At 36.2% G+C, this 24,823-nt stretch overlaps 1 protein-coding gene across 1 annotated transcript in view; it reads right to left on the bottom strand.

Moving 5' to 3' along the window:
* GRM8 (glutamate metabotropic receptor 8) overlaps nucleotides 1-24,823 on the bottom strand; it is a 363,184-nt gene that overhangs the window by 131,086 nt on the left and 207,275 nt on the right. Inside the window, exon 6 of the mRNA XM_075704969.1 lies at nucleotides 12,780-12,980. Within this exon, the coding sequence (XP_075561084.1) occupies nucleotides 12,780-12,980 (201 nt within the window). The remainder of the gene's footprint in view (nucleotides 1-12,779; nucleotides 12,981-24,823) is intronic.

Raw genomic sequence — 24,823 nt, 5'->3', positions numbered from 1 at the left:
AACTTGGTGGACTGAGATAACACCCAGTTATGTCTGCTATGTACCATGCAATAATTCATTAAAACAGTGTAGTTAAAACACATTCACGCATATGGCTTCACTTTTGTTGTACAAATCGGTAAAAGCATTAAGAACTTGAAACCCTAAATAACAGAGATTGCAGGTGCCTATTGCAGATGGATATGCCTGCTACAGGATAGCTGGCAGAAAGCATGTCTTTGCTCTGACCCTTTACACATTGTGACATTGAACTGTAGCAGACCTGACAATTCAGTCCCCAGCACTTGTGGATTTATGAAACTTACTGGCTAAAAAATACCTACATTGTCTAAAAATTCCTTGAAAAGTTAAAGTCTTGTCCCAGGACTACCTAAGCAAGGAAACAAGCAAACAAATAAATAAAATAACACTTGTAGGTGCTTCTTGTCTTAATGCAGTAACCCAGAGTCACCAGGTGTCAGGCAAACAACACAGAAACATGAGAAATCTTCAAAAGGTCAAATTAGATCTAGGACAAATCAGCTCAAATAGGGAATAACCTCAACATTCAGCTGTAACTGGAAATAAAAATCAACAACTTTCTTAGGTTTGGGAACATCTGATTGAACATTAATTTCTTTTTATTCCTCAGAATTTTCTGGTTCACTATACAAGGCTCAGGACAACTCACTTCATACAATAAGAACAAAACCATGTGTGTTTTATGCTCAGGTAAGCAAGAAATCCTGCCTAAGCACTTTGTGCATGAACAATATCCCTTGCTGGTAAGAAACAGGGAATATGCAAAACAGAGAAAAAATTATCAGTGTTTGAGCCACAGTTAGTCCATGCATAAGGGAGGATCAATACAACAATTTGTAACTATCAAAAGCTGGAGCCTTTAAACGCCAGCTGGCTTAGCAGAAACCTTCCCACAGTGGCTGTATGTCAATATAAGGGTAATTTCCAAGCACCTTTAGTTGTTTTTCTCTAGCATGATAAGCGGTGGACTCTAATATCCTAAGGCTTTCTCTTCAGATCTCCGGGTAGGAACTTGGAAGAACCACGGCAGAGACTGCAGTAAATAAGCCTTTCAAGTTTGCGCAGTCTGGCATGTGCTGAGGAGTCTGACTGCCCTGTAGCCGCGTATCCTGCACACAGATGATGACTTGAGGTTCCATACGTCATTTTCGCTTTCCTTTAAAATGCATAATTACCTCCAAAAAATGGGACACAGCTACCATAAATGGCCATATTATGAGTTGTGACTTAATGCTACCTAAGGATATATTTATAAAATGTGATTAAGCATGGCACAGGAACAGTGCCAATACATTTTTGTCTCTCAACTCAGATCTAGCTATATTGGAGCAAAGCCAGGGTAGTCCTACAGTGGCTGCTGTAGGGAACGGGAAAAATCAAACGTTGATCCAGCTGGAGCTCAGAGTGAGCAATAATGTGTCTTCCATTTTTATATCTGTTTGCTTAGCCTTACACTCAAAGGAAAGCAATCTGCTATTGAAGTCTCCATAAGATGCAACATACAGAATCATGGATTTCTTGTTATTTTAAAGAGTTTAATGAGTATATCTATGGCAAACCTTGAAAGAAAAGAAATTCTAAGGAGGCAACAGGGTACAGTGCATGGGTGATATATAGCTGCTTCCTTTCCACCGAGTCTGTACAAACTGCCACCTTTGCCTGCCACAAGCAAACACAAACTCCCTTGCCTTTCCACTGAAAAACATACAGCTCCCAGGGGAATATTCATTTAGTCAAGGACTGTCTCTTACTGTCTCTTACTGTGCTGTTCTTCTACTCCTGCAGAGAAACATATGTGACAGTGAGCACGCCTGTAAACTCAGGACGTTCTGAATTCCCCAGACAGGTCATGTAGCTATGCTACTACGATGTTTTCCAAACTCTTAGGAACTGTCTTCCTGTACAGAGCAAGTGCAACACTTCAACTTAAAGCCACATCTAAGTGACTAGATGATACTCATAACAAAAATAAGTAATTGCAATTGCAAATGTTTTTGCTATCTCTTTGCTTGCCAACTGACCTTGATTTTGCTTTAACTTATTTTTTTAGCAGTTCTTTAAAATTGTTAGGGTGTCTACTTTTCACAGTTGGTTTCCAGTATGGATTAACACCAGTATTCCAGACCCACTAAAACAGACAGTAAATTTTCTATTGACTACACCACAACTGGAATTTTATAAACCTAGTGTTGGTAAACATAATATTTCTGCATTTTCCTGGTTAGATGATGGATATTCCTTTTTCAACTAAATAATGAACAGGTAACATTTATTACCTACTTTTCAAGAAATATTTCAGCCAACTGAATGACATTGTTCCATTTCAGAATGTGGAATAAAAAGGGTGAGCTAATTTAACAAGGTGGATAAATACTCATAATCTCAGAGCATTCAGGTTGACTCAGTGGTTTTTCATGCTTCCAGGCACTGGCAACATCTGGACAATAATAATCAATACTAATTCTATCTGCTGTGATATTTGCATGTTATTGTACTCTTAGGACAAGATCACAGATTAACAATGAAAAATTTATTGCAATCATCTTTTAAGAACCTTTTTTCCTTAATTAATTAAACACTTGAATAGATCAGAATTTCTACTCCTTTATTGCTGCTTATACTGGTAAATTCTAATTACAAATGTCTTTAGCATTTTTGAATCCTTATTTGTCTTAAGTTAAAACACTTGGGAAAAGTTACAAGGAGATGTGTAGCATAGACCTGGAATTGCAAATGCAAAAAAGTGCTGTAGGAACAGAAACATAGCAAAACTATTGCTTGAAAAACTGTGCAAAATTTTGGGAGTTTGCAAGAATGGATTTAACTAGTCACTCCCATTTCTGTGAAAATTCTTTTAATCAGAGTACTACCTAATCAAGCTGTATTTCACACATTGCAAGGATGTTATAAGAAACTTGAAAGATATTAATTTCATGATGGCATAACATCTAACTTTTCATTGCTCATTGAAAGAAAATAAAAGTGATTGATGGAATAATCAACAATCATTATTACAGGAAAACTTTTTTTTTTTTCCCCTCCCCTAAACCTAAATTTTTTCCTTTATATTAAAACTAGGGTAATATGTTGACAGTTTCTTTCTCTAACCAAAGTTGGTTGCGTTTGGTTTCGATTCTTTTGTTTTCTTATTGGACAATGATAAAAAATGTTTAATAGCAAAAAGTAATGTTTAAAAATCATGCTAGCTTCTCTAACCCTTTGGAGATAATACAGATATATCACTTTAATCCCAAAGAGTGACTTGTAATTCGTCTTCTATAAAACAGAAAATTTTCATCTGAATGAAAACAAAAAACAACCCAGATGTTGATGATAGGTCTGTCTTTGTGTATGGTCCATAATAAAAAGAAATCTAACAAATGCACAAAATGTACCTTGTACTGCACTAAGATTTCTTGTTTCAGTGCTGGCTGGGTATAAACATGGAATCATACATTTATAGCTGCTTCGATTCTACTTTCACTAGAATAAAAATACAACAAAAACTATGACTTTATGTAAACTAATAGCCACTTAGTGCTACTAAGATAAAGGAAATTGAGAGTCCATTTGGATAGGATTTCAAGGAAGTCTTGCATTCTTAGCTGCACATGACCCAAATGCAACAAGGCTAAAGAATATCCTCCCAGTCATTCCTTATGCTTGCTTAAGGCCTGCTTCTGAGACATGGCTTCAGCCTCCTTTGGACTAAAGGCTTAGGAGTCAATTACTTTATTTCTTTAGTGAACATCCTTTAGGACATCTTTAGGACAAGAGGAAATGGGCTTAAGCTGCGCCAGGGGAGGTTTAGACTGGAAATTAGGAAAAATTTCTTTACGGAAAGGGTGGTCAGGCATTGGAACAGGCTGCCCAGAGAGGTGGTGGAGTCACCATCCCTGGAGGCGTTTAAAAAACGGGTAGATGTGGCACTTCGGGATATGGTTTAGTCTGGTCTACCCTTGATTGGTTTAGGTGGACTTGGTAGTGTAGGTTAATGGTTGGACTGGATGATCTTAAAGGTCTTTTCCAACCTAGATGATTCTATGATTCTATGATTCTATCCGAATCCCAGACTAATATGAAAAGTTTTGGGAAAAGACCAAGCTCCAGTGTTTCTACGATCTTCATCTCAAAACATAATTAGCACTGCTGTACTAAATATTTCTAACTCCCTTCTGGAACTGTTTAGAGGCATAAACCTCTTCCCCTTGACTTAACATAGAAGGGTTGTACCACACCCTTTTACCCTCCAGCTGAACTAAAATTTAGGCAAGTCGGTATCAAAGTTAATCATACTGGAAAATAAACCTCACCTGTTGCAACTGGTGGGTTTCAGGAGGAAGCTACGATTGGTGTGCAAATTTTGATACGGTAGTTAAAAACACATCCAAATTTTCGTACTCTGAAATATAGCTGAGTATCCTCTAATAGTCTTACCTTTACATAAATAGCTCAGCTACCAGCAAATAAAAATGTGTTCAAGTAGAGTACCAGTCAAGCTGATAATTTGTTAATAGGTCTGTAAGTAATAGAGAGAAGCACCATTTTCAAATCCGTCTGACTCGGTAGGCTCCTTTGACTTGGCTTAAAAGAGTTTAGGCTTCCAAGTGTAACTAATAATAAAGAGTATTCTGTATTTCCTATATTCCAAACTATTTTTTTTATTAACTGCTAATGTAATTATAAAAGTTAATAACCTAAAGAAATTGGCAAAAATTGAAAAATGTTAATATGGAAGCCTCACTAATGCATCATCACTTTGAAAGTGTGCTATGCACAGAATTCACAGAATTGCAACTAAAATATATACTACAAATTGTTTTACCTTTAATTCTCAGATGTTCAGTTTTGGTGACAGAGATAACAGGAGAATTGAGAGAAACATTCTCTCTATTTAAAATAGAATGCCTCAGGAATTTGTGCATCAAATCTATTTTATTTCAAGCTTACAAGGGAGAGATCTGGCTAAGACTATGGGGAGCAACATTTTGCGTCCAATCTGTCAGCATAAAACATAACCTGCTGTGTGGCCAAAATGATTGGATAACTTAATCTTCAGGAATAACAGCAAATGCTTCCTCTGCTGGAGTAAATTAGAGAAGCTTCTAAGATAAACTATCTTCCACATATTTAATGTTTCATACTATTAGACATGCTTTAACCAGCCTTTGAGAAAATCTCTCTGACTCATAGCTGCTTGCAGAAAAACATACAGAAGTAGATGAGTTGCTATGGTGCCTAAATGCTAATGGACAGGCTCGCTCTCTGGTAGTCTTTAGAGGTATCAGCCTTTCCCATCAGCTATATGGAGAACTAGAGACTTATGGTGAACTTCACCAGCTACTGAAACTGAGAGAAACCTATTTGCCTGTGAGGGATGCACTGGATCCCATCACTTTCCTCTTGGATGTCTTGTTTAGTTTGCTTGGATTCTCCCTGTATTTGCTTAAGATCACATCTGGTAGCAAGGCCTAACATGTCTAACTTGCTCTTGAATCCAGTACAGCTTTGACTATATATCTGAACTTGGTTGATTACTGCTAAATACAACACCTCCCTAGAGTAGAAAAACTAAATAGTGTTGTCTGATGGTGTCAGCAATGTCTGTTCATTATAAATTTATTCTCTCCTCACTGTAATTCCTGCCCTGCAGTATTAACTCTACCTGATTTCACTGTCATTCTCTTTAACACAGAGAAACTATTTTCCTCCTTATATGAGAATCTAAGATTTGTCAAGATAATTTCACTGACAGTGAGCTCCCTGAAGAATTGCTCTATTTTTTGAGTTTGTCACTTATCAGCCATTACCAATTAGATCACTTTTTACATGAATGAACTATAAATGCAGCTTATTTATACTACCAAATACCCTTAATAAAATCCTTGTTGATTTTTTCCCTTTGATTTTCTCTCTAATGTGTTATTTCATTTTTTAATTAAAAGTTGTTGTAGGAAAATGAAAAAGGCTCATATTATTCTGTTACAAAGATACTAAAAAGCAATTCATTTCCCCTCATGACTGTCCTGCTGGCTTGCAGAATGGTTGTCTTACCAAATGGGTTATAAATTGACATATGGAAAAAATTAATATCTTGTACAAACATTCTTACTTGATTTGATAGATTTAAGAGGAGATTTTAAATTTAAACATCTAAGGAAGCTTGTCAAGGTTTTCTTCTCAAAATATGTGGCACTCCTTCTTTCTGCTAATAAAGACAATAAGGATATCTGAAGGGCTTAACAATGCCACAGAACTGCAGCTGTGATGTTTCTTACACTGACTAAAAGGTAAAAAAATACATGTATTATGGATCCAGTTTCTTTGCACTCAGATACCTTTTCACTCGAATGGCAAGGGTTAGTTTGTACTACTTCTCACTTGCTTGAGTTTTTTACTTGATTATATTAGAAAACTGTACTCTAATATATCAGAATATCCTCACCTATCAGGAGATACTAATCAATTTTGATGGGTAATGAGGGTAAATCCTTTATTACCTTCCTTTACATATTAATTATTAAAATACCTTATGAATTAGACCTTGTTCCTCAAAACAGAGAATTGACCTCAGTCATGTTCTACATCATGAATTTTCTATGTGGAGCATATATACTGCTCAATTAATCAGGACTTAAGACCTGTACATAACCAAGAACATGGCTATAAATTGTACTTACTTTTAGGTTCTACCTTCTAGTTTCACACTCAGCATTTTCGTAATCTCTGATTGTAATCACATGGATTCATGAGGTGTCTAAGAATCACAGCAGCTCCAAGCTTTGCCTGCTGTGTGTGTTTACATTATAACCATACATTACTTAAACCCATTAAGAGTGATTTAGACCACTGTGCAATTTTAGTTTCTTATATAGCCACCTGGATTAATTTCATTAAAATAATTAGCAAGCCAAAGCAGAACTTGTTTGAATCATCCCCTGCTCATCCCCAAAAATAAATTAACAGAGGTAACAACTCCTTTCTTAATTTAATATAAAGGTACAAGAAACTAGACATTGGGATTCTTTATTACAAATGGTCTGCCATAGCCCCAGTGCATTAACAAGCCAAATTAGACACCTCTGAAACCATGACATGAAAAGAATGAACTATTTTGAATTCTGGGATTTTATGAGTTCAGGTCTATGTTAGTTTAAGCTTTAGGCATATTTTCAAACATTCTTCTGTACCACCAGGATTTTCAAAAAAGTACATGGAATTATGTCATGTGATTAACTTATGACAGAACAAACATCACAGATCTTAATAAAACTGCAGCAGACATTCCCCCTTCCTCTCCCACTTCTGCAGCTGAAAGCAGTTCTTATTTCTTCAGCAGAGTATGGATCAGCGAAATTAGAATTGCTACCACAGTGAATCTTAGCAAGGTCAGTAGCATTCAGCCCTTCCCAACTCATTGTTAATCTTGTTTGTCCCTATCTGATCTACTCATCTGCTATTATGTCCCATTATACATAGATGGTTTTTAACCCTATCAGAATATGGTACCAGTGGCATTGTATCATGCTAAGTGTTTCTGATAGTACAAACACCTAAATTATGAACTAACAATAAGAACTCATAACTTCAAAAATCACAGATGTGCCCAACTTCAACTATTTCAAAAAGGTTTTTTTTCTCTATTGGTAGTGGTAGACTTGAGAGTTGGATCTTTAAAAATCTGAGTTAGGAGCTGAACTCCAGTACATTTTAAGTGGGACATTTAGTTCTATTGTGCTTAGTGCTTTAAAAAATGTCAAAACTTATCAGCCTCAAAGGGCATCATTTTAAAGCTTCTGGTTTAATGATAAATAATGATTTGAGAATGCAAATTTTGTACTCAGTGAAAGAATAGAGAAATGTCATCTTTCTTCAAGAAAACATTCTGCCTTTTCAGGATGAAATTTTGCATGTTTGCTTTTTAAATGGGGCTGATGCTGCATGAATGTGTGTCTGTGTGTGTGTGTGTAGCCAAAATTAATCTTTTCTCAAAAGCATTTAATTAACATATCTAAAAACCAAATAACAACAAGGTTTACTAGTCCACTCAGACTATGAAATTAGTTCCAGAAGAATAGCGTAAAGGTAACATATGTTCATTTAATATTGTAAAGCAAGGGTAAGTGATATACTTTTCTTTCTTTCAAGTCCAGCTAGAACTGTAGAATCACAGCATGGCTGAGGTGGGAAGCGACCTCTGGAGATCGCCTAGTCCAACCCCTCTGCTTAGAGAAGGCTCAGCTAGAGCAGGTTACCTGTGTCCAGCCAGGTTTTTAATATCTTCAAGGATGGAGACTCCACAACCTTTCCAGGTAACCTGTTCCAATCTTGTAGATTTGTTACAAAATCCCAAAAAGCAACATAGTTGCTTTACTTCATCCCAGAGAAAAGGTTGCACAGTCTGAATCTTCACCTGGCGGGGGAAGTGATGTTGCAGTGACCTCTGGCAGAAGCAGACATTTATCTAAGCATTGATGGCAGAGGGGAGTCAGTGCTTCCACCTATTCTCTGCTCCCTTCTCGCTTACCCTGATCACCTAAAAAGATGTCAAAGTAGCAAGTATCCCCGCTCACCCACAGGATAAGTAGCCCACCAAAGCAAATAAGATGTCTGTTTGCATGTATAAGGTCAAGTTCTGCCCTTACCTTTAAGATTAAGTGAAAGACTCATATTGTAATATCTGTAAATATACTGTGTTACAGTGTGTGATGTTTTCTTGATATTTATCCCTGGTACTACAGTGTGTTAATGTAAATATAAACACAAACATATGACTAAAGGTAGACAAAAAAACAGTTACCTTATACCATCTATAAATCTCTCTATATAGAAAGAGTGAACTTTCCTCTATATGAAATGTTTTATGTACAATACAAGCAATGATCTTTATGTCTGGAATTTAACTAGAAATTTTAATCTCCACTTTTGTGGTGGGGCAACTGGGGAGAGGGGCACTGATTAGTCTTGTCACTTTGTGTTTTATTGCCACCCAAGAAATAGCACTGTATCCATGTTGTCATCTTTTTTTTGCTTTGTCCAGAAGGAAGTACAAAGATAAATCCTTTTCTTCAAAACCAAACCAAAACAAAACAAAACCACCTTTGAAACACCTCCATCCACCACAAATACATGTTCAAGTCCGATTTCTGTTAAACGATGAACACTTATGTGGAATTCAGCAGAGCACTTCTCATAAAACACTCAGTACATGCCAGGGTAAAAACTTAGAAAACATCTGCCTGTTTTGTAGACAGAATAATGAAGTTAAATAGAGTGAGAACACTAGAGCAATGTAATGGGAGAATATACTGAATTATGCCACAATTATGCTATTGCACATATCACCATTTATAAACCTAATTAACAGAAAAACTATTCGGTTTACATAACTTAAAAATATGAAACACCGGTTTCACATAAATATCTCATTTTGTTTGGATACAAAAACTCATAGGGAAAATCTTTCAAATGTGTCACGTTTATTAAAATAAGAACACCATAAAGTGACAACATTCACTTTTTGCCTGTGAAAAACAAAGTAGGAGTATGAAACTTCTGAAAGCTCTAAGTATTCTTTGATCAAATAGCCAGAAAGGGCTGGCTGTGGTCTACTAGCAGTGACCACCAAGAACACAGGGAACTAAATATGCTGCATCTCAGCACACTGGATTTATATCTTCCTGCTGTTTAAAAACTCTTTCAATGTACATAGCAATAGGTTGTACCAGCTACGTGTTAGGGGTTTCTTTTCCTATGAAATTAAATAATTATTAAACTGCCCATTATAAATGAAAAGCAATTGTTTTTAGACACCATACTTTGCTAGCTGTCCTAAGAAAAACATAGGCAACAGTAAAACAGGAGACTACATTTAGCAGTAACTCAGATCTCAAGTACAAATAAATTTCTTTATTCCTATTACAGATGGAGAAGTTCTATCCCCTTTAAAATCATGCTGAACTGTGACATTTTCTGCATTTAGCATACAACTGGTAGAAGAATATCTAAGCAGAAACAAATGTCGTATCAATTACATCAGTACACTGTGCACTAGTGGTTATGATCACCCTTCAGTCATGAAGGTGTCATAGAATATTACAGAGATGAATCCTTCAGGGGAACAAATCTTCTTCATAATTTGTAAATAAAAATAAACAGAGTAAACAAAAAGAAACACATTTTAAAGTGATTACTTGCAATCAAAAGCAAACCAGTTACTCCAATAAACAGAAATATGTATGTTTTCTTCCCCTTGCAAATACCCTCCGTAAGGCAAACAGGTGTCCTTCATAATACAGGACATACTTTGGGAGGTGAAACCCACTAAGTTGAATGTGACAGCGTATTAACTGGACTTGCACCCACTCATTACTACCTTGGTTAAGAGGGATATGCTGAATTAAGAGAGGTGAAAAGTTGGTTTAATATGCATAAGGGCAGAATCACATGGGGAAACATATTGCATAAAAAGAAAATCTGCCTGTCTCCAAAATGCCAGTTACTTCTTGATATTAGAAATTATTATCATTTTGAAGAACAGAGGCTTAATTCTAAAACACAGGAAAAGTTGTTTAAGCATAAGAAAAAAATTTTTTTACTGTGAAGGTGATCAAATATTGGAACTAATTGCTTAGAGAGTATTTTGGATGATTTTCCATCCTTGTATATATTTAAAACCCGACTGGACATGGTCCTAAGTAACCTGATTTGGCTGATCCTGATCTGAGCAGGGGGTTGGAGTAGGTGATCTCCAGAGGTCCCTGCCAGCTTCAGCAATGCTGTGATCCTGTGATTGTCAGGATAGAAAAATGCTACCTTGAATGGCTGTGAAAGCCAGGGTTCTCCTTGCATGTACCAGTTCACTTTTAATATACTACATTATTAATGACTGAACCTAGGATGCACGTCAAAATCAACACACAGCACTACTGTCAACTCCCAGCACAGGAGGTCTAGCAATCTATGTAAATATTCACCTCTGTCAACCGAGACACAGCAGCAGTGCTGTCCTGAGGAACAGGAATCGGGGATTAATAGGAAAAGGCAAAGGGTTAAAGCCTGTCTTCTGCTTATGCCTCCCAACACATGACTGAAAAAAAGGAAATATTTGGGCATATAACAGACCCCCAAAATTGGTACAGCAGTACATAATGTGGACTAGCCTAGTACAGGGAACAGTTAACGTATCCCATGGGACAGAAAGTTAACCTCACAGAAATGTTTCTTTTTTTTTTTTTTCTCCCCTCTCTTTCAGTAAATCACTAGTTCAAAAACATACTTTTTCATTAGTGTCCAGAATGCTTTATCCCACTCTTTCATCTCCCCATGTTGCGATACTTAGAGTCAGCCAGAGAAATCATGACAAGTATTGATGAAATACAACAATATAGGGAGAGAAAGGTTTCATATAAAATGTACAACTTATCTTTTTATGCTAAACTGTCATGCTTCACAAATGAAAATAGATCACTTTGTGCTTTAACAACACAGACCTAGAAGAATATCTACTAGAAATGTAGATAATTATCACTGCAAACCCTACAATATGCTGCCTACCTTTGTCATTGTAACATTTCCCATTTGCCAGCAACATATTTTGCTCCAGGTTTTCTTTAAAATCACTAAGGAATCATTTAAACTCCTTCTATCTTTATGTTCCTGGAGACAGGGATTCCCTTTTTGTGAAAATTGCATAGGAAAAAAAAGGTTTAGAAGAGGAAAAAACTGTGACCTACAGCCAACATTCGTATCAACCAAATGGTCTGGTATATTACCTAAAGCAAAAAAAGCTTCCACTCGGAAGCGAAATTCAAAATGACCTTGTGCTTTTTTCAAAAAGTCTGGCAGCTGAGGTCATTGGAATAAATTGTGATAGACAGTGCTTCTCTCTGCATAGTTAGAAGGCATGCTTAGTACGTGAATTACCACCAAGTAGGGAAAAAAACAACGAAAACACAGCAAACATTGTTCTATTTCTTTGTAAAATAATCTACAATAATTATTACTTTAATGAAATAATGTAGGTTTTTAGCAACTTTATTTTACCATCAAATACGTTCTACCCTTTTCAATTCTACATTCATAAATTAATCCTGTTCATTATTGGTCTCTAGTGTTAACAGCATAAGCATCTGTAACTACATTTCCCCTGCAGGCAGATCCCAGCTGCACAGAATATTACGTAGTGTTGTGTAAAAATATATATTGTAGTTCTGTTAAAGCTCACTAAATCACTGAGTCAAAAACAATAACATGGAAAAGAAGCTGGAACTGCTAGTGAGTGTTTTAATTGAGATTTAAATATGCAAATTGAAAGCAAACTCCTCACTATTCCCTTTCGTAAGGAAATTGTTAACAGTAATTTCAGAAGGCAGTTTTCAAAAGGGTATTTTTTTCAGTTCATCCTCTTGCAAACACATAAGCAACCTCTGTCAAAGGATTTTAATCTGTCAATAGGACTGCATGAGTCCTCAACTTGTTTCTATAATAACAGCTTTTCACTGGAATATTTTGATCGACAGATTCTTATTTTTAACATCTGCCTCTTTTGGGAGCAGCTTAACGTTAAGACAAAAAAATGCACTTGGGGTTTCAAAGCAGGTGGAAAAACTCACAGTTCTGATTAAATGAGAACTGCTTCTAATCCTGTTTTCCACTGTGCCTTAAAGCATCCTATATAAAGAAGAAAACACATCTTGTCACTTCTGAAGCATTTCAAGAAGAAAAAGTCGGGGGAAAAAAGAGTACATGTAACTTACCATTAAAGTTTACTGCCCGGATATAGCTAAGTAGTTCTTTACCATCAATTGCGCTCATCCTTGGGCATAGACCAATATATCCAGGACAGAGATCTTTATGCATGTTGTGTAGTGCATAGGCCATGGAATATACTGCATCAATTACAAACTGAACTTTTCCTTCTTGCTCATAGGCTGAATCTCTTGCAATCCTTTCTAAGCCTAAGAAAGAAAGATAAAGAGTCAGTTTACTTCTATTTGTGTGTGTGTGTGTGTGTACGTGCATGAGTATTTGTGTGCAAAAATTCACAGTAGAACATAAATAATTACAGTCAGATTGATAGGTAAAGTTAGGACTCATTTATCCGTCACCTAAATAAACAAGACAAGGAAAAATAAGGCCATCTGGTTTTGCCTCTAATCATTGTACACTGTGCCAGGTATATAAACAGTATGTTGAGTTCTGGGCTGGGAAAGAGGACAGAACATTTCATTACAAGAAAAAGAAATATAGATATATGTATTTCTACAATCCAATAGAAAAAAATCTCTTTCGACCTTATTGACTTTCGTTCAACAGCTGTTTATTGTTGTTTATAGGACACTTCTACAGCAGTCTGCCATTCTGTTTTAGATAAATTTAAGGCTACCTTGATGTTCATCCCTGTCTATTGTTTGATAAACATTATTTAAACACGTCAGGAAAAAAAAGCTGAATGTTTGCCAAGTGATGTGGCCATCTGTCTCCATATTGAAAAGTGCATATTCTGAGACTTCTTTCGTGTATTTTCTAGTGAATTATGCTTCATACTGAGAACCATGTACAGTCTGCTGTTTCCTACAGGGACATTTTTCTTTCAGAGAGAACACAGAGCAAATCAATACATTATGAAATTTTGATTCTGCAGGAATTGCCTACATTAATCATCTATGTCCAAATCCAAAGAATCTTTTACATTTATAGGGGATAATACTAAGTAGAAAAGCTAAAAAATGAAGTTCAGAAAAATTATATTTTAAGTAGACAACCAACATGAAATCCCATGTCCTATATAGGAATTGAGCCACTGACTTCAAAGGCTCAAAATCTTCATTTACAAGGGGAAAGAGGGCCCTGCAGATCTCAGTGTGAAATCTGCCCTGCTGAAATCTACAGTCAAGTTCCCATTCACCCAGCGAACACAAGATCAAATACCTAGGTTATCTACCATATTAACAACTCGTTCAGTTTGAAAATAATCCATTCACATTATTTAAGACTATTTAGAAATGAACCAAAACTTTATGCACCATTTTTTTATTTTAACATTCTACATCTTATTTTTTATGTTTCTTTTTTATCTCTAAACACAGGCTTTTATCAGTTCAAGATACCAATTTTATTCTATCCAAGTTTTTGAAAGTGCATTGTTTATGCCTGAAAATATAGTGTAGGCAAGATTTTTCTTTGGACAAACTATGGAAGCCCATATGGCATGAAAAAAAAGCCAGGGACTCTACTCAGAAGCCTTTCTTCTGCTCGCCTGCTGCACTTCAGTGGCACCGTCTCACATTACAATGGTAACATATGAACAAATTTGTAGTCTGACAATCAGTAGTGTTTTGTGCTTTAAACATCCCTGAGCACTGGGAGCAATAGATAGCCTTGAAAAAATCATGATTTGCTTTTATTTCCCCTCAAGGATTAGTTCAAAAAAGATAAAATCACTACCTCTTGAAAAGGTACTAACCATTTGGAGAGGAAAGCATATAACGCTTTTTTGTGATTTGTTACTAGTAACTTCATAGACATTTTTCAAGACATGCTATCTAATGAGTAGCAAATAATTATTAAATAGTCCAACTCTACTGCAAATAAACAAACAGAAAAACATTTCCTTGCACATGCTGAAAATTGCAGTTAGTTGCAATGCATTTCCCAGACATAAAAGAAGACATGAAGAATGGAAGAGATGTGGCTTCATTAGATTTCATCTTTATTAACTTATTTCACTTGGGAACTAGCTTCCAACAGTAAACGATGTGTAGAGCTCAGGATCCCTACATTAATTGTTCCTGCCTTTTTAAGGAGTGATGGACAACAAGTGAAGGACAGGGTTTACAGAACTCCTGCAGGCACACAGCAGTCAATAACTTGTATGCACTCCCAAGAGCTTCCTCATCCTCTAAACAGGATGGTCAGGACAGGAGGAGCTTGAAGGACATATATCCATTTTAATTGCTAAGCCAAATGTAATTCCCCTCACGCATCAGATGGATGGATGTTTATGTTGATAGGTGGGGGGTTGGTGAAAGACAGAAGGGAATAATTTTCTGTAATAAATGCTAAGTCATAAAACATTAAAAGGTGCAAACACTTATGCAAGTGCATTGTACCAAGTGGTACAGATTTTTAAAGGGAAAAAAAATCACTCCCCTATGTTATACTATAGTTTAAACACTACATAATTTGCATAAATTTCTTCCACAGCATAACATTTTACCTTTACTCTTCACAGATATGTGATCATAAACTACTTTATCATATACATTAGAGAGAAAAAGAAAAGAATTTATGAGGAGTGAATGTGTTTCCATACATACAAAGTGGTGATGAATACCACAGAATTATCAGTTTTAAACCTATCAAACCCAGAAGGCAATAGACAAAAAGAGTCTCTGTGCTTTGTGTAACTAAAAAAAACAACAAATCGGATTATGTGCTCTTTGGTTTTGAGGTTTCTCTTCATCTTCTCTTTCTAGAATTCTTAAAAATCTAAACCAATAATTTATAAAGATGACAATTTATAATTTATAAATGTATAAGTTTATAAAGTCATCAAATTACATTACACTGCCCTAAATAAATTTTAATGTATAGCAGTAAAATGATGCACATTGTTTAAGCCATAACTATGGTCAGCTACTACAGAGATAATATTACATGTTTGGAAGACATGATTATAATTTTTTCTTCACACTTGTATATCAAGTAATAACAGTTCCATTTATAGCTTGACTTCAGAGTCAAGCTCTGAAGCTCTACAAGGCATGCTTCTACACACACTGATGACTTGAAAGAGTATAACAATTTGTATCTCATAATAGAAATGTTTTAATGTTTTCTTAATGATCACTTCAATTTCTCATCCTACAGTTTTTCCCATGGAAAAATTGCTTAGGCTGTGTCTTTATGAAAAATAATTAGATATTCCCAACTCTTGAACCTGGGCACTTCATACCACCATGGTCTGACTGTGTGTCAAGAACTGAGACAAGAACTGGGCTCACACTGTCCCTCCGTATTCTGATCTCCAAACAAAGCAAACCCAGGGAAATGTGCCTTGGTGCTTTCCAGCAGGTCTTCCAATCCAGCTGTTGAGAATTGCAGGCTTGTGGGGAATTTCAGCAAGATGTCAAGACTTTCCCCAACCAATGGAGAACATACATAGACGTGTACTAATATTATCATCTTGGGCTACAGAAGAGCTAGGAGAGGTGTAACACTAGCCCAGGAAAAGTGTCAGCTGTTCCTGGCTCCTTCCATTTGAAATCTCTTTTGGGAACCTTAGACTGAGCACAGGAATGATCCTTTAAGAGCCTGTACATGTGAAACACTTGGTACAGCTACTCTTGCACTTCCTGGGTAAGAGTGACAAGCTGGACTGTTGGAGGATGTATTGCCTCCATACCTTCGAATTATTTCCCACTTTGTTCCTGTAGTTCCTGTGCTGCAGGAAAAATTATGCATCCTGCTCAGGATGGTGGAACTCACCTATGACAAGGAAAGATAAGGAGCATAACAGTAATAAGGTAAGAAGTGGATAAGGTAGATTAGGAGACGTGGCTGGGGCTACTAGTCTGGGTGGGAAGGCAAAGCAGGTGACATTGTCAATTCCCCAGGTATGAACTGGGAATCAAGAGATTTCAGGGCACAGTCAAGATACAACAATAAATTAAAATGTATCTTAATTAAAAACGTAATAACACCACGCAGTAAGTAAATAAAGATTAATGTAACATAGCTAAGATAATGAATTCATACACAGGTGATGATATCACCTGTGCGATACAAACAACTATCTTAATCAGAACTTAAGTTGTTGAACTCACCAACAGGGGACTAATCTGCTAGGTGATAAATGTTGCTTAATTCATCTAAGGTTTAGAAACTATATTCTTAATGATGATCTTAGAGCATATGTAGAAGTAACTTCTGCACACATATAAGTCCATGGCAATAGGCGAAACAGAGCAGATTTCCCAGTTATTTTTCTCTTAAGAATGTAAAAAATTCTAAATGAGACAAATGGATATGCCTGTTTTGTAACTTGTGCTACAGGGAAAAAACAATATTTATTTATTTAACTGCCCTGTTTCTGGAAATTGCTGGTTCACCTAACATTTCTAAGCAATCCCATTCCGGCAGTCTTAAATATCTTTCTGTTTCCATTTAGCATTATTGAAAGTAATTTATGTAAAAGTGCAGCCTACATTATTTCTCATGATTATTTCTATATTTTCAAGAATCTATCCCATATATCTAGTTAAAATCTTAATTTATGCTACTTGAAGACCAAAGGTTGAAGTTAAGGACCTTGTATACAACAGTTGATTAGAGCTTCAGAGTGGAACAATGTTATGAGGGTGCAGGGTTTGAGAAAGGTTTTGGGCACTAGACAGCTTTGGGAGACAGGAGTGGGGCTCCATAGTCCAGAGGAATAGAGATATCTGGTATGGGGATGCAGTGTGCATGGGAATAGGATCCTAATTTTGACAGAATAATCATCAAAAGCTCAGGTTCCAAGCTTAGAAAAATAGTGCAGTCCTACTTTTTTGTCTGTACAAGAAAGTAGGAACACACAACTAGAGCTCCATGTAGGAAATAAGATGCTTCAAGGTGTTGTCTTGATTTCCTAATCTCTAGTCAATGGCTTTTTTTTTTCTTATCAATCTCCTTTATTATCACTTTTTCTTTGTTTTGTCTAGGACTGATTGGAACACAACTGGCGAGCTCACTTTTCATCTTCAGTTCAAATATTGTCTCAGCATAAGCCTTCTTCCATTGTTTTTGGGTACTAATTCTCAAAAGCTTATCAAAATGAAAGTTAAAAACTTACAACTTTCCTCTCTGAAAACTCTCAGGTGGAAATTATAGAAATGATCTTTTTAAAAACTCTCACCTTTAGTTGTTGCAATGTGTCATAGTCTTTCACTTAGTTAAAATGGAAATTACTTTTTCATCATCATATGGTAGGGTTACATCTTCCATTTCACTAAACTAAAAATAGTAATGTAATACTTGTGATTTTCCTGTATGATTATTAATATATCTAGCAATGGACTAACATTCTATGTCTGCTTGAAAAACGCAACTGCTGACTATAGATTTCCATTTATACTATTTTACGCCACTTATTTCTATGTTTGTTATTGCTTGATTTGTGTATCTTACTTTTATGGTTGGTAATTTCAGTCAAAATCAGTATTTATTGGGGAAAAAACCCAGCTTAAAAGAACACCCAAGACTTGCACATCTTGTCCTTCAGTTGGGAAACAACAATGTGAACAGTTGGCTTAGCAGTGACAGAAGTCCTACTGCAGTAGGGCCAGGAATCTCCTAACAGTGGACTTGTCATCAGCAAGGAAAGATCCCTTTCCAAGAGCTTGTATTCCTCCCTCCTTTCCACATTCGCATCCACTCTTCTGTCTCTCTGTCCCCTCTCGCATGTGCTGAGTAACAAATTGGCTCTTTTATGGACTGTGTTCTAAATAAGGAGAAAAATCTTTCTGGGGTAAGGGTTGGAGGAGAACTAATGCAAGGGGGGAGAAAAATGACAATAAATATTGTTGTGAAAATTGTAACAGGCAAACTGGTTACTCATGAGCAGCTTTTATTCTATTTGCTTCCTTTTACCTGCCTTTGTTATATATACTTGTGCATAACTACTGCACAATTAAAGACAGTTGGTGCATCTTTGCAGTTCTTGGGGTTTTTTTCCAAATTTCTGTTTTGACAAGCCTGGATCTTGGATATCTAGTACCATTTTTTTAGTTCACAGTTACAATTCACATTTCTTACTCACTGCTAAATTATTTATCCCCATTACTTGGCTCACAAAACAGTTTTACTTAAGCTGCACTTGGAAGCAAAAGAAATCAAAGGTAAATAGTATTGTGTTGAGATTGATCTTTCTGTGCATGCCAATCACAATCACAACTAAATCATAATAATTTGTAAGCAGGCTCTGACTGCTCTTCAGCTCAGGCATGATAGTCCTCTATTTGTCAGAATTGGTTACAACTTCCCGTCTTTGCAGCAACAGGTTTTTTCCTCAGAACGTTGGCATCTGTAACTGTAAGACATTTTGGCAGTCTCAGCAGCAAGCACCAGGAGCATATGTTGCTCCCGTTGAAGTCTTCCCGACTATTCAGCTGTTTTCCTCACACATTATAGAGTTTGCTCTCTCTGAACAAATAATGCGGTAGAGATCATTATCTTCTGTTACTCAAACTTAGAGGGGATGATATACTTTTATAGTGGGGGAGCTGAGTTTTCTAATAGCTGCATGGTAAGTGTGGTGCTTGTTTTGTACATGAGTTAGTTTGCAGAAAACATCACAAAACCTGCGGCTCCTCTGTAATAGTATGGTGTCAGTTTAGGAAGCAATTCAGAGAGGAAGTTAAGGATTATATCAATTTTCTCAGCCATTCCAAAAAGAAAATTGAGAATGTAGAAGCAATGATAATGAAATGAAGCAGTTTGACTGTCTACTCTTCTCCAGCAACTGACAGATGTGGTTTTGTGGTTTAATGAATTGGCCCTTGATGTAATTTTTCTAGGGTTATGCCTCTTTACACCAACTCTCAAAGAAAAAAAAAAAGAAAAAAAAAAAGAAAAATAAGACAGCAAGATCAATTAGCAAAAGTCTGAGAAAGAAACAGTTTTTCAATCCCTAGAATAGTGTGGAGATTTTAAAATACTTCTTACCCAGAACTGGAATAAAGCCTCACATTTTTAAAACACTTTTCAAACAGAAAATAGCAAAAAGAACTTTTCTTGTAAGTGAATATGTTTCAATAATTTTCACTTTAACATCACCATAAATGAAGAGCTAACTTTTTTGTTTGCCTGGTTCTTTAAATGAAGTACCTTAAAAATTCAAACCCTGCCAACAAACATTTTTCATTGGAAATACCATAACATTTTTCCTGACCTTCACAGTAAATCAGAAATTTGTTTCAGCAAAACACTTCTCACAACTGCACAATAGTATATATCAATGTTAAATTAAACCATTATTCTAGTCATATTGGGGTTTTTTTTGTTTCTACTACTATATGTGACATTTACTAGAGTGTTTTCTCTTAGAAAAACAAACTGAAGTTGCATTGCTAATAGAAGATTCTTTTTTTTCCTCATTTCTGTGCTTTGAGAGTCCCCTACAACAGTCTGAATGTTGTTATCAGAATGAAAAACTTTCCCTTTTCTAGTTAATGCCTTCACAGTGCTTAATTATAGCTCCTTGAAACAGTGTATAGAGTTGGAGAACACAGGTATTCAGAACTCTCAAACATTTAAAACTTGAGTCTGCTACATTTAGCAGCAGCAGTATTGTGTAAAATGCCATCTTGCTGAGCCAAGATTTGCTCAGCAAATGTATTTGATATATACGTTAGGCTAAAGAGTAATGACTGCATTCAAATAACAAGGATGGATATGGTTCCTGCCAACCACACTAAGAACCGCACCATGCATTTAAAAGAAAGATTTATCAAAAATACAGTGGGATAACCAATATTTCTTTCAGGCACGTCCCTAGTCAGTATCAATAGAATTGCCCATGTGGAAATATATTATTTAGTGTGGACAAAATTTGAAGCTGGGTATAAAGTTTTAAAAAGTTATATGTCCTTGTTATCCCTAAAGTCTACAAAAATAGGGAAATTCAACCTCAGAAGTTGTCAGTTTGATTTCTGAATGATGAATGTTATTTTATTGATTTTTGACCAAATCAAAATGTTTTCATTATGTTATAAAAAGAGGTGTGTTTGTCATAATAAAACCATGTCAAAAGTTTTATTTGAGCTTTCTGAACAAAATAACTTGAAGATAAAGGAGAACGCTTGCTTACTGTTTGCTAACACAGAGATCTAAGGACTACTTGATCAAAGACATTTTAAATGTTGTTTGAACTTTAACTCTCAAAGTTAGGTCAACCTTTTTGACTCAACCTTGAATTTCTGTACCCATAAATATGAATGTTTTCATTAATAATAGCAGATAAAAGAATGCCATAATGTAGAAGCATTTTTCAGTCTCCATCCTACTTCAACTTCTATGAAGTCTATGAAAATTTGCCACAGCCTTGTATCCTGTTTGTTTCATAACTGGGATCCAAAGACATGCTAAGCAATTCAGTCCTGCACCCTGGTAGCCTAGCACATGCCTTTAGGTATGTATGATAAGCAAGAACACAAAATTTTTGAGAAATCCCACATTTCTTTATCTCTCAGAATAGTGTCAGTATACAGGTGAGTGTTAGCATGAATAGACAACCAACTATTTTGCTGAATTTCTCAAGTTTAAAACAAATCAAAAAAAAGGGCATCTTTTCAGATCTTGAGGTGAGCATATAGACAGAACCTACATTTTCTAACACAGGTTACCCATGGGAAATTTCTAACTATGGGAAGAAATTGCTAGTGTACTAGTCCAGGCACATAGGTGGAAATAACTGATATCACTCTAAAACCCCACAGGCTGCAAGCACTTCTAATGCAGACTTCAGTGTATAACTACAAAGCCTATAGCAATGGCTAAGAGCAAGAAAAAAAGATTCAGTACAAGCAACTGAATTTATTCATTGTCTGTTAGCATTTAATCCCAGAGGACCTTCAGCACATAGCAACAGTATGTATAAAAATTCTTTCTTCTGCTTATTGACCATGAAAGCTTTTAAGTTTAAGCTTCAGACCAGAAACTCTAGGGATTTTTGTCCACAGGAGTATTATTTTAAGTTACAAACTTGATTGAGATCCTGCTTAAGAAACACCTTTCTTGTAATTGGAAAGCATTTGTTGGAAGTATAAACACAGAGGTATCTAAAAACATCACTTTCTTAAGTATTTGTGGCCACTATTTGCTATGAGTCTATTTGGAGACTGAAGAGTTAAGTTACAGCAAGACTTCACCAAAAATATTGCAACCTCTGAACTAGTCATATCAATGACTACTGACCAGAGGTTTAAGCATTTTCCTTTGGTTTGATGAGAAGCTCCACAAAAGCAGACTAGTTTAGGCTGGGAAGAGTTCATAGTCAGCTATTTACCAACAAAAAGACAAGTACCAGTTTGAGATGTTATTATGCCCTTTTCATGACCTATAGATACTTGTTACTAAACCTTCTGTAGGAATTTAAGGCCTCTTCAGCTAAGCCGATGGAAAGAACTTTACGTAGGACCCCCTTCTCTGATATCAGGGAGCTGGGCTGAACTATCTGCTCCTGCATCAAATGATGAGCATGCGTGACGGATGTCTGCTCTGGCTTGGCTGGAAGTCTGCAAGCTAACGGACAGCAACATCCCATCAGGGCCATTTCTGGAATTAATATTTAATAACTTGTTTATGCAGAGAATTTAAATATAGATTTTGAATGTACTGTGAATTCCCATGCAGACTAAGTGTTTTGACATCATGATTTCACATCAAGTATTCAACAGCCTTGGTTGTTCCTGAAAGGGAGCTTTCATCAGCTTGTGGTATTTCCTTGCAGTTAGTTGCTTAGGCAGGATGCATCTCATGCAGCTTTAGTGATCTTACAGTTATTTGTCTAACCTAAAGAAAGGGTTTTTTTATTTCCAAGAACACTCACTCACCCTCGCTGAAAATAAGCATTTAAGAAAATGACTTAAAGTTCCCTCCTAAACTGACTTTCTTCTGTGACTAGCTTAGGCTACATGGTTAACTCCTAGAGAACTAGTATTATGCAAGATAAATCTCAACTGAAAAAAAAAAAAAAAGTATGAGTGTTTTGCTAACCTTGAATTTAAACAGAGTTCAATGAACAAAATATACCCTTTGTCAAGCCTTGGACAAACTCACTGTGTTGTCCAGCATTTCCACTGGAGAATGGTTTCTCCTCCACTGTTTAGTTTCCCAGTCCCCACATACTCCACTCACTCCTGGGTGTCGCTCCCTTAACCCAAGACCTGAGATTCCCTCAGCCACCAGCCCACTAATCCCATCCCTCCTGCTCATCCTTGGTGGCCTATATTTTCGTTTGCTTACTCTGTCATCACCCCAGTGCTCTTTCATCACATTTTGCTGCAGGTCTGTGTGACAACTTTGCAATCCTCAGATGAAGCTTATTGCTAGTATAAAACAATATCTCACATACTATCTACTGTTTAGTCAGCTGCTATGGGGATAGAGACTCAGATCCAGCAGAACAAAAATTCAGTTGTTATGTTTTCTTACAGTTGTTGCAAGGACTGACTATAGCTATGAGAATATATGTCATATTTGGATTAATTCACAGGGCTGTGTGTTACTGTTAAGGACACAATTATGCAAAAAGATTTTGAGACAAATGCAATGAAAAACAAGGTAAAATGAAAATAAATGTAACAATAAATCTTAAAATAATTTCATTATGAGTTACTGCTGGGTCTGTATTCACAGTATCAAACTTCCAAGAGGAAATTTTTGGAGCTGGACAAGATAGAAGTACTCATGACAGAGTTCATATGTGGAAATAGAGTGGGTTTTTTCAGGAAGAAACAGTGGGAGGGGTTTTTTCAACTGCAACTGAAAAGGAAGGGAAAGAAAGAATGCTTTTCACGGCAAAAGGACAACTACCAATTTAAGCGTACAAAAGATCCAATAGTAACTTTTTACAATATTAAAAGCTGAAGAAAATGTTGCATTAACTTTTCCATTTCCCCTATCCACTGTCTCTTCCTGCTGTTTCCCATTTTAATGATCCCATCACACTGCAAGTAGTAGGTCATGATGAGGTAAAGAAATAGCTGATTTCATTTAGTGTAACCAGTAGGAAAAAATGATAGTGTCATAAAAAATTAAATACTTTTTTTGTTTCCGTTTTTCATTTTTCTTTAAGACAAAGAGCAATTTTTGATGGTCAGAATGGAAAACGTGTTAAAGAGCTTTGAATTGTTATAGGCTATAATTTTAGCTTGTATTACTGTCAAAGTAAACATGAGATTTTCTGGAGATGCTGAAAAAACACTTTGTTCTACAAGCTGTGTAGACAACAGCTGAAACACAAGATTTTCAACAGGTGAAAATCTGTAATTTCCCCACTACTCTAATTAAAGGTGCTTCTTCAGGACCTAATAAAAATAAGAGCACCATAAATTAGAACTAAGCAGCTAGTTAATGGACTGCTTGATGCCATGAACAGGACAGGGACAACTGGCTTCTGGAAGGGGATTTCAGTCTAAAACAGGAAGACAGTTTATCCACAAACACTACTCTTCCCACAAACTAGAAGGTAGCTAGTCCTTTAATCACAAACTAATTAGAACTGATTGGCTTCATTGCTAAATTAGGGACATTAAGGGGGTTTGCTCCTTTAACAGTTTTGCTGCACATGCTCCATTAGCAACACTCTTACAGCTGCACGTATCTCATCCTCACCAGGGCAAAACAGTGACAATCATAATCTTGAAGAGAAGTTCCCTCATTGATAGTGCTGTCCCTTTCAGATACAGAGAATGGATTTGCTCTACATGCTCCCCCTGTGTGAATCAGGATAATTATCTACAAACAGTGGAGGGGGAGGAGTAAGAGACTTGTCTGGAGATAGTATTTAGGAGCTGGGGGGTAGAAAATACCCTGTCAGAGCTTTTCAGCAAATTTGAGAATTATCTTGGCTGAGACATGCTAAATTAGATAGTGCTGAACAAGATGCCCATGACTAAGCAACAAACACCACCCAGAAAAGTATAAAGGTCCCTACGGTACCATTTAGGCATCCAATATTAAAAAGTAGTCACAAGCTTCCTTAACTGCATAAACACCTTTAAATCTCAAAACTTTACCAAAGTATCTGAAGTTCTGT

This window comes from Pelecanus crispus, chromosome 1 (genome assembly GCF_030463565.1).
Source record: "Pelecanus crispus isolate bPelCri1 chromosome 1, bPelCri1.pri, whole genome shotgun sequence".
NCBI lineage: Eukaryota > Metazoa > Chordata > Aves > Pelecaniformes > Pelecanidae > Pelecanus > Pelecanus crispus.
Note: the sequence above shows the minus strand (reverse complement) of the source record. Positions and strands in the feature narration are given on the sequence as shown.